Below are 11,058 nucleotides of genomic sequence, written 5' to 3' on the forward strand. Positions count from 1 at the left end.
TGATTTCAGATGCTGCCTGCTCCTCTCTAGGTTGGTGTTTAAGATGGTTGGAATGTCTCCTATACCAGTTAAATATACAGCACAGTGAGYGTGTCCTGCAGCATTGTGTGGATGGGACTCTGCCCGAAACAGGAAGCTTGGGGTTTAAATGAAGTGATCTGGCATAAAAATATAGCTACTGATTCAAACTGATCACTTTGGATGAATACACGTTCCTTCTGACTTGCTGAACTTACAGCCTGCAGTGAAATGAATTGTATTTAAGAGGGGGTCGCAGGAGCAACAGTTGTCCAGGATGTTGTGCAGTGCTGACATAATATTTCTGTTCTGAGAGAGGATGCCAAGGACAGGGAGGAGAGAGAGGCAGTGTTGCTATACTTGGTCAATGCTAAAAAGGCAACTTCATCCTTTTCAAGACAGTCCTCCTTTAAATATGCAGAATCACAAGTAATCTCTCTAATTTTCTTGTGTCCGTCCGTCTTTAATTTCTCCAGATACTGCAGGCAAACAGAACACCAACGTGTCCCATGGGGATTTAAAAGCCACGTCGATGCAGTTGAATTAGCGCCCATAGCGCAGTCCCGCAGCCTGACATGAACTCTGCAAGGCTGTTTAACAGAGGGTATGTTGTTGAATATTTGGCATATTTTTTTCATATAATGCAAATAGCTCTTTTTTCCCCAAGAAATTTGGTTATCTAGAGGACACTTCTTATTTTGAAAAAAAAAATTAGTGGCTTTCATCTGTGAGTACTAGCTTCTAGTCTCTCAGAGCCTTCCAGACAGGTGGAGTCTGTTAGTATAGTATACAGTTACCTAGGGTTTTTTTGGTGCCTTTCATCTTCAGTGCATCTGATAATCTTGTTCAGAAGAAAATGTTTGATTTACCAAAATTTGTCATTCGTGGAGTTATTCTGATGTAAAATGTAGTACTCTGTCTTCACTGGGAGCATAAGTTGTTCCTTCTGTCTCTACATTTAGAGATTTTCATTAAAACATAATTCTTGTTTGGGGCTCCTTCATCATATAGATCTCCTTCTGGGGATCGCTTGGACTGATGTGAAATATGTCAAGTGCCTTGTACTGCTGCATTTCATCAGAGGAGAAGCAAACTATCCTATGGACCCTGACAGTTTCCTTTGGTGTCTAGATTGTATTGTAATGTGTATGCACTGCATGATGATATCCTGTGATACTGTATTCAAAAATCCAATAAAAAAAGAGAAATAAAAAAATGTGTGAGTAATTTTTTTTAATTGATGTTGTGGTAATATGCGATGCATATCCAAGTTGGCTCCAGAAAATCTGGGATACATTTATTTTGCTTCAAAGTACTTTTTATAATGAGACAATGATTCGAATAATGCATCTCAAAAAAAAAAAAAAAAAAAAAAAGTACCTTCCAAAATCAACTCCCCTTTCCCTTAAGTATTTTTCAGTCTTAGTGGCGACAGCAACGTGATGTTTCTCAGTTTGGGGTTGCTTATTAAATAATGCTGCCCAGTGGAACATCTGGGTGCTCTTAAATTTAAGCAGCAAAACTGCTGGGATGACTTGGACAAGCAAAACTGCAGGCTTGTCCCAGAAAATGAGTATCTGCCAGACTCTGTACCTCTAGGTTAATTAAAGCCACAGAAATGCAGTTTCTTCACAGTGATCTTGTTAAACTCTGGTTGTTTTGAACTTACGGAAGTAACTAATACAGCCATGATGTGTGTTTTCTTCTAGACCTCAGAATATATCATTCAAGCTTACAAGTATGGTGCATTTGAGAAGATCCCAGAATTCATTGCATTTAGAAATAGGCTGAACTCCTCCCTTCACTTCGCGCAAGTTCGCACAGAACGGATGTTGCTAGACCTCTTACTTGAAGCAAATATGTAAGTACAGCAGCAGTAAGTGCAATACCTTGGGCAGTATACAAACTGGGGATTTGTGTGTAGGCAGAACGTTGGTCCATTGAGACCTCAGTCAGTTACGGTTGCACCTTTGCAGTAAAAACCTGCCAGCTACTTCTCCCTGCTTCTAATTTGCTCTGCCCTCCAGCATCCTTGACAGTATCCTAGATATATACAACTTTTCTGACATTTTACAGTTGACCTATACTGAAGAGAATGTGACCTGTTAGTGAGCTGGGCCTTCTCTTTCTAATTAACAAATGTTTGATTTTAATGTTGCTAATTCTTATGTACAGATCAACCAGTTTAGAAGAAAGTATAAAGTCCATGAGTCTGAGCCCAGAGGAGGATGACATTCCATGGAAAGACTTGCGTGACAACAGAGACCTGACAGTCTTGTTTAATTGGGATCCAAAAGACAGGTGAGTAGAAATACCCTGAGCTGTGGAGTCGCACCTTTTCGATAATACTTAYGGGGAAAGAAAATCCTTTTAGGGCAGCTCCCATACTTAAATGTTCTCTAGACTGGCTAACTGCAAACTTAACGAGCATCATTCATCACTTCTAGCAGTGCTGCCATCTTACATATTAATACAGTTTTCTGAATTTCTGACTACTCCTTCCTCTTCATACATTGTTCCAAAACTTTGGATAGGCTTTTGTACCTGAGCGAAGCTTGCTACTTTGCAAATATGAAGCATTTGCCTGAAAACGTTTGGTGCCTTTCTCCAGGGACATTTCTGAAGAACATAGGAAACTCTCATTGGAGGAAGAAACCCTGTGGTTGCGAATCCGATCTTTAACTTTAAGGCTAGTAAGCGGACTCCCAACTCTTAGTCACACTATTCAACCAAAGAACTCTGAAAAGACTGCAGAGAACGGCGTCTCGTCCAAGATTGATACAATTCGATCTCTGCTTCAACAGCTGGAAGCGACAGTGGATTCAGGGAAGAAGTTTCTAGAACAAAAAATTCAGGTATCCGTTAAGGAAAAAGCTATTCCCAAATATTAAATGAACGTGAATGCAAGCAGAGAAACTGAATGCACCTTGTAACRTCCAACAGGCTGCAGAATGCACTTAACTGACCCCGAGTTTGTAGTGTGTGAATCTGACTGAGAGATGTGCCAGAGACAAACACTGTTTTCTGGATAAGGAAAAGCTGCAACACCTTTATCTTTTTCTTTGCTTCTTGCCTAGTATCCTGTCCTTGGCCCTCCTCCTACCCGAATGGCTGGCTTCTTCAGTAATGGCAGCTGTCAATGCCAGACTAGCTTGTTTTATCTTGTTAGTGATATTTATGAACTAGATACCAATGGCTTAGGTAAGTGTTTGAGGGGCAGGGCAGGGGCTTAACCAGACTGTCATGGTGTGTGGTGGGAGGGAGCGGAATATGTCTTCATTTAGTTTGAAAATTACTAGGGCATTAGATGATTTGGACCCAAACTGTTAAACTGCTTGTGCAAATTTTTGAATGACACTAAGTTATCCAGGAGACAGTAATTTCATCTTCTATGCAAGTCTGTCTTTCTGGGCAGTATATACTGATATAATACTGGGTCCTTTTTGAAAGCAGTTGCATTTGGTTTTGACTGCTAATATTAAATTACATTTAAATGCCTCTTGGTTTTCTGGAAGCAGAAAATGTACAAACTTGGTTTAAAATGGCAATTTTTTTTTTCTTTCAGAAGATTCAGCAGAAGTCCAGGAGAGGATAGGGAATAGTTTCAAGTCTTTATTAGAACGATTGACAGGTAAATAGTAAATAAACACTGGTATTTAAGGTCATGCTTYGTAGTATAAGGATGTGTTCCTGAGAGTGTGCTGCAACTATGAAAAAGTATATTAATACATCTGCAAACTCCCTTGAAAGATACTTGAGAACAAGGCTGAGATTCCCCTTGGCTTATCTGATTATTAAGTTGTTGCATGCCACAGAATGTCCTTATGTCCTGTCATTTCGCTACCTTGCAGCTTAGTCTTTGCAATTGTTGTCTCCCTGGTACTTTGTCCAGGTGTGGTTATAAATGCTGGAGAGATGCTATTTTTAATGACATTTTTTGTGTGTGCGTGTTGCATACTGAGCAATTCGGAGGGAATTTTAGAACTGGACATTGTTGAAAGGCTTTGGCCAAATCTGTCATTAACTGGTTAACAATCAGTCTTCTCACAGCTTTGCACACTACAAGAGATACATGCTGCACAGAAAATTAAGCATTTAAGTTGATCTACATGTCCTCAGTAAGGCTTTTCTTTTCTCTTTTCAGACTTGTTCAATAAATGTAAAGGTGACTTGATTGAAGTCAGAGATGGCACCTTGAAAACTCATCCAAACCTGTTAGAAAACTTAGTCTTCTTTGTTGAGGTATTTTTTTTCTTTGCTGCTATTTAGTTTCTTTGAAGACTTTCGCCCACCTAATACAAAAACAAAGTTCCATCTGACATCCCAGAGCTGCACAAACTCAGCTCCCTTCCTGCTTCTGCTTGAGGGTTGTTGCTATTCCACTGACTGTATATGTAATTGCACTTGGGCTGATGTGAATATAAACCTTAATTTTCATCTTCACACTAGAACTAGAGAATAACATGGAGCCCAAGGCTGTGTTTCTTGATGAAATGGTGAAGTATTTTGGGCAATGAGAGTGTTTTGAGTCAKGGCTAGGCACATGTAGCTAGACGTCTTTCTGRTGCATCCGAAGTTGCTTTTAGGGTCCCTCTGTAAATAAGCGTAGAGCTTGGCTCCTCCACTGGGCCCTTCACTCGAGCTAAGGTCTGAACTGCCTTTTGGAAGTGTCCATGTCCACTCATTGAGCATGGAGTGAGAAATCAGTCTGAAGGGAGGTGGGATGAACACAAGTCTTAAAAAATAAAAGTTTTGAAGTACTTCAGAGTAGAAATGCTGGGACTGGAATGCAGTGAAAGTTCTTTGATCTCAGTCACTCGTGGAAGCAGTGTTCTTTGCATCTTCTAACTACTCTGAGTCTTTTCAGTAAATATGCTAAAATGAGTTTAGGAGCACCTTGTAAATGCAACTTGTAACATACTTGTACCTTTTTTTTTTTTTTTCCAGACGATCTCCATCACCCTGTGGGTATCAAGTTACTGTGACAGTGTCCTCCGACCTTTTAAATCCAACTTGCAAAAAAAGAAGAAGAAAAAAAAAGAAAGCAGTTTAGCTATGGTAGACAGTACTCCTTTCTTCTCCTCCCCACCCCACCACCCAAGTCCAATGGCACTCATGCTGAAGGACAAAATCCAGGCAGATGATCTGTTAATATACTGATTTTTTTTAAGCTCTACCTTGTAGAATCTGATGTAGGCTAGCAATTACTCAGTATTAATGTTTAAAGATTCTTTTCTATTTAAAGTCAAATGGTGAGAGTGCCACATCTCTGACATCCCGTGACAGGTTTTAAATAGGAAACACACAGTTCAGAGCATCTCAGACCTTCCTGTCTCAAGTGCACTATAGTAAACTAGCTAACTGGTATCATTTATATGGATCAATATGGATAGCTTAGCAGTGGCATGGGGGAATAGAATTTATAGGCTTTACAAAGTGAATTGTTATATGGAATAGTCATTTGAATAGACATTAATATGTGTTTATAATTAAAATATGTATTTATTTTTATAGCCTCCTGTATTTACGCATTTTCTGGATTATGTTACTGACCTACAGACATTAACTTCCAATGTAATAGATTACATCAAAGGGCTTGAAATAATTCTGACTGCACTAAAACTTGAAGACTTGTCCCTCAAGGACACTCTGCTTTTACAGGTAAGAACTTGCATCATTATTTTTGTGCTCTGTACATTTGTATATGACAGATAATAATCTATACTTACATACCTACAGAATAACTTGGGGAGAAAAGCATTCACCCAAAAATCTTTTATTGGAAGGAAAAAAGAAACCACTTATGATTGATTTTCAGCTGCTACCCAGAGGTCAGGGACCAGACTGCTAGAAGCTGGGTTTTAGAGTGGCAGAGTTGGTTTTTCATAGTTCATGATCTGGTACAGTGACTCTGCCTCATCTTATCAGTTTTTGCTTACCACACAAAATAGCATTAGAAAATGAGATTTTAACACAACAATTTTAAACTACTTTCACTTAGCGTGGTATGTAGAGGAGGAAATCTTAGGTTTTTAACATCATTTTCTTGTCTGTGGTATGACTGTTCTATCATCTGTATTTTATGTTGCTCTTTAATGGATGCAAAAGAAGTATTCCAGGAAATTTTTGAGATTTCACAAAGTCACTTCCCTGGAAACATTTACTTGATACATATGGAAAAATGACTGGCAACTTTTTTCCCCTTCTTAGCTATATAAAGAAAACCAAAGGCAGGAGTAATAGGCACTGCTCATGCCAAGCCCAGTGCCAAATTTAGACTTGAGAAGCATGTGCCTAATGAGGAAGCTTGGCTTTTCAAGCCATTGCTCTCAAATAAGAGCAAAACCTTGTGTGTAAGGCATCAAATTACTACGGAAGACAGACCTGCAAAAATCAGGCATAAGACTTGCATAGATTTGAACAGAACTGTCCATAGGAGTCTGTTGCGATTTTTCCTGTTTATTCATGATGTTTGCTATTCCATTCGTTGTTTGACATTGTTGTAGGAAATCCTAATGTATGCAGTCTGTATAGCTCTACTCAGGCCCAGAGCTGCGTTTGCAGCTCTGTGTGTCTAGAGCTAAACAGTGCTTTCAAAAAAAAGTTGTCGCGCTCAAGTATTAAAGAAAACTCTGGTGCCATTCAGGAATGGAACATGACTGACAACGTGTCAGCCAAGGCTTGCGGCTGACATGAGACTTTCCCACATCCAGTCACTTCACTCAGGCTGTGCTTCACAGGCTTTGCTGCTCACTATCTGTATGAGTGTCGGCAAAATGCTTCTTGATAGCAAGTTGCCTCTTGCAGAACAATGGTGTTAGGTGCTTCTTTGGACACCAAGAGCCATTATTAAATAAACATATAGCATAAAAATATAACATCATTCATGACAGGTCAGTGCTAACCTCACTTTATCTCCAGGAGCAAGGCCAGCGATGTTGCACATCAGTAATCCTCTTTAAGCAGTGTTGGAGAGACAGGGCAGTCTTTTAGCTTGGGCCCATCAGAAAATTGCACGTGGAAGGGGATATCAAATGGCTTCTTGCCTTCAGGAAACCTAGGTCTCAGTGTTGCTGAGCTGGTGTCATCTGAACCCTTCCCACGCGCTGTAGTTCACCATGCTTCTGGAATTTAGTATAAGGGTTTCTAAGTTGGTCAGCATTCATTTGTTCCATGATTTCAGTTTTCAGTGTAAGAGATTCCCAGCTTTAATAAATGACCTCTAGAAAAATGCTACACACACCCCTCAATTTCAGCCATAAATATTTTGCACAAATGTGTTTCCAGGGGTGAAGAAGTTAATGTGTTCCTAGTCCTGTCTGGGGAACACCAGTATATGTGGGAATTAATACTGCTGACCAGTTACTGCTGCTTATTCTGTGCTGATAAGATTCCCTTTGTAATCTTACTTTGTGGTCCGAATGAAATTCTTATTATTGTTTGTAGAGATGGTGGAAGAGGCTTAAAAAGAGGATTTAAACGATTGCAGTGGAGTGAGTGACCTGTATCTCTTCTGTGCTTTGCAGGAAGAAAAGTTTACAAAGACTGTGCAAGGGAAGGTCCAGAGCAGTTACCATCACTCAGTTCAGGAAATTGGAGAGCTGCTGAAAAAGAGACTTGATACCATTAAAAAACTAAAGATTTAAGAAACGCGTCTTTGACAAAGATTCCAGGAGAGTGACACCGGAGTCCCAGACAAGCAACATCCAATATACCATCACTTTAATCCAGAACTTCCTCATAATGCATGAAGGACTTAATCTTAAAATAACTTTTTTTAGGTATTACAGATATATTCAGCTGACTTAAATTACTGTACATAAACCAGAAGCAGGGACCCTCATTGGGGTTTGACCACTTTTTATACATGTTCATAAGCATACTACAACAGGAGAAAATTAACTTTCTTCCCTTTTGACCTCTAGAAACAACTGGAGATGGTCTTTAGAAGCAGCAATAGAAATCCAGTGTAAAGCATATATCTCAAAGGAGTTGTATTTTCATCACCATACAGTGTTTATAATTTTTTGTATGGTCCTTGCCTTAGAAATGCCGAAATTGTAGATGCCCACATTCAGCCGCCTCCAATGAAATGAGCCAGTTTTGGAGCTGCCTGTTTTATCCACAAGCCRCCTGGTCCTACTGAATTCAGTGTGTCGGTCCAGCAGGGAGAGGTGACTTTGCACTGGAGAAACGCCCTCCGCCTACAGCCTTCCAGCAGCGCCAGCCCTCGGGCAGTAGGGTCGCGTAAGCCATGCCTAGCAGTGATGCAGGTTCCTCTACGGACTGAACCCGGAGAGAACTGCTGGAGGGAAGAGGTGGGTGGTGTCAGTTTACACACAGGTTGTTTTCGTGTTGGAGAAAACTGCGAACCTGCTGAAGAGCAAACTTGGCCCGTAAGCTTTAGAGAGAAAGATGGGAATCAATGTTTCAGCAAAAAAGACAAAACCAGAGACCGTGTATATAATGGCTGCAGTGAAGTCTGACACTGCAGTCTCTGATTTCATGTCAGTTTAATGTAAAACAGCAATCATCATGACTTTTAAAAAGTGTATTTAGATTATTGAAACTTTAAGACTTAAATATTTTAATAGAAATTAAATCCTCTTGGCTTTGGTTTTTAAGTTGGCAGAGGTAACTTTTGCTTCCGCTGTGGTATGAGGCTGAGAATGCTTTTTGTAACTGTATGCTTGCTTTTTGCAGTTGATCTTTGATTATTCAAGTACTAGCTCATTAGGCATTCTGTTAGAAAGTGCARTTGCATCATCTGCTCCCACTGAATCTGCATTTCTGCTGGGGTTTTTTTCCTTTCTTTTTTCTTTTTTCATTTTAAAGGAGTAATGCAGCCTGAAACTGGTGTAGGCATAAAAGTACATGTCGTACCTACTATACGAGGGACAGGTCAGACTTTTACAGATTCCTCATCTTCTGATTTAAAGCAGCTATTATCTGAAGTCTATATTTAAAGTTTTAAGAGAGCTGACAATCCTACCTTTGTCATCTCTTCTGAATATGTTTTGTTAGAAATGCTAGAATGTTGATGAGAGTATTTTTTTAAAATAAATCCCCTGTGTAAAATTTCACACGGCTGCTCTTGCTGGATTTAGTTTTGCTTTGGCCCATCCTAAAAGGGAAAGAAGGCTGCCTAGGTATTGTCTGAATTGAAAGGGATGTGCTAATGGTTTAGTTGCAATGTCTGGTAAGTGCTCTGGACTGGAGAAATACCAAAATGTGTTAAGTTTGTTTTATAGTAATACTTTTCCTGAACAAACTGAACTGTCTTATACGTTGTATAAAAATACCTTTTTTGGAACGAAGGGTGTGCTACTTAAATTAAAGCAAGACTGATGACTCAAGTTGATCCTTTGGAATACATAGGGTAAGTGAAAACAGTCCCATTGCTGAGATTACGTAGTTGATAGAGAAGCACTGAGCCAGAAATCTGCGCTGCCCATTTTTGTTAAAGGAGAGAAAGGGCCGTCGCTGATGTTCTGTCCCCTCGCTCCCCTGGGGAAGCGCTAACCTGGACAGGGCTTCGGGCAGGCGCCAGCACTGAGCACAAGGGTGTCGCGCTGCCCCGCTCCAGAGGGGACGGTCCCGGCACCGACAGACGTTGGAGCTTCCTCGCACGGCTGCGGCAACAGCTAGAACTGAACCAGTCATATCGATAGCAACAGTGAACGTGTAAGTGAAATAAGCTTAATATAACCACGCTTTTAAAGTCCTCCCTGTGCCAGAAAGCAGAACTTCCTTTTAAAAAAAGAACAGTTTTCCGCATCAGCTCCCTTAGAAGCGGAACTGAAACTGTTCCGAGAGCGGAACAGGCACCTGTTGCCTGAGCCGGAGCCGGGCTCGCGCTCCCTTCCCGCTGCAGCATTCAGCCGGGCCCATGTCCAGCTGGTGCTGGACCATTTCCATACCTGTACAGGAGAAACGCTATCCCAGTGCTAGCTGCTGCCCCGTTTTCAGTTCCAGTAACTAATGAATGATAAGCTTCTCAGACGTAAAATTTTTGGATTGCTTGGTAAATGTTTTATAAAGTCAGACACCATCTCTTCACGAGCTRTAATTTTTCTCTAGGAGGAGACAGAACAGACGTACAAAATCAGCTACATACTGGTTGTTTGGGGGCTTGGTTGAGGGAGAACTTCTCTCCCTATAAATTGTGTCCTGTTAAATATATACTTCTTAGAAAAGAGCATTTCCCACCCAGAATGTGTCCYGTTGGGACTTGGTAAGAGATTCAAGCTATAACCCATTGCTGCTGTTCACCCTTTTCCACTCGTTTTTTGTTTTGTTGTTTTGATGATTAATTGAAAAACATACTTAAAAACTACCAMGCCTACAGACAGGAAAAAAAAAATACTGCTTTTATACTACTGGGATCATGAGCCACCAGCCTTGCACGGATTTCGACTCTTCTTTGCTTTAAATCATGGTGTCTGATGCAGGTAAAGGTCAGAAGTTTGCTGCCTTCATCAACATACAGGGGGAGAAAAAAAAATGTACAGTACCTGTTTGCCCATCATTTTTGTACTTTTTACCAATTTTAACTGTTCAAAAAGTGCACTTATATTTTGCAATCACTGATAACCCTGGCTTTATTTTAACGGCTGTTAATCTAAAAGGGGATTTTTGTTGTTGTATCCGCAGCCTTATCTGAACTTTCACTCTGTGTAATTTGTGACCGTGGAAGTCGCGCTATGCCTCATCCTTCTGCACTCGGAGGGGTTTATAAGGGCATCGAAGCCCGTTTCGTTACCCGTTAGCTCCTGCCGCCCTCGTCGCGGTGTGTCGCGATCAGTCACCGAAGGGCGGGGCCTCGGGGGCGGGGCCTGCTTCGCCCCGCCCCTCCCCTCCCCGCGCGCCTCGGGGCGGGCCCGGCCCCGGCGGCGGCCGCTGACACCGCGCGCTCACGTGACCCGCCGGCAGCGCCGCTCGCTCCGCGCTCCGCCATGGCTGCGGCGGCCGCCGCCGGCTCGCTGCTGTTCTGCCTGCTCGGCCTGGCGCTGCCCGGCGGCAGCGCGCTGCACACCAAGG

The 11,058-nt window shown here is 41.4% G+C and overlaps 2 protein-coding genes across 5 annotated transcripts in view; both read left to right on the top strand.

Annotated features, from left to right (window-relative positions):
- NAA25 (N(alpha)-acetyltransferase 25, NatB auxiliary subunit) overlaps positions 1–9,374 on the top strand; it is a 32,822-nt gene extending 23,448 nt beyond the window's left edge. For all 4 annotated transcript variants that reach the window (XM_026060354.1, XM_026060351.1, XM_026060352.1 and 1 more), the window contains exons 16-24: positions 1,728–1,879; positions 2,194–2,319; positions 2,630–2,873; positions 3,096–3,219; positions 3,584–3,649; positions 4,163–4,260; positions 4,966–5,076; positions 5,533–5,679; positions 7,545–9,374. In XM_026060354.1, the coding sequence (XP_025916139.1) occupies positions 1,728–1,879; positions 2,194–2,319; positions 2,630–2,873; positions 3,096–3,219; positions 3,584–3,649; positions 4,163–4,260; positions 4,966–5,076; positions 5,533–5,679; positions 7,545–7,664 (1,188 nt within the window). In that variant the 3' untranslated portion in view covers positions 7,665–9,374. The remainder of the gene's footprint in view (positions 1–1,727; positions 1,880–2,193; positions 2,320–2,629; positions 2,874–3,095; positions 3,220–3,583; positions 3,650–4,162; positions 4,261–4,965; positions 5,077–5,532; positions 5,680–7,544) is intronic.
- Positions 9,375–10,948: 1,574 nt separating this feature from the next.
- The window catches only part of ERP29 (endoplasmic reticulum protein 29), a 5,089-nt gene continuing 4,979 nt past the window's right edge, over positions 10,949–11,058 (top strand). Inside the window, exon 1 of the mRNA XM_026060360.1 lies at positions 10,949–11,058. Coding sequence (XP_025916145.1) covers positions 10,974–11,058 — 85 coding nt within the window. The 5' untranslated portion in view covers positions 10,949–10,973.

The sequence above is a fragment of the Apteryx rowi genome, unplaced genomic scaffold (genome assembly GCF_003343035.1).
Source record: "Apteryx rowi isolate R43461 unplaced genomic scaffold, aptRow1 scaffold_168, whole genome shotgun sequence".
Classification (NCBI taxonomy): domain Eukaryota; kingdom Metazoa; phylum Chordata; class Aves; order Apterygiformes; family Apterygidae; genus Apteryx; species Apteryx rowi.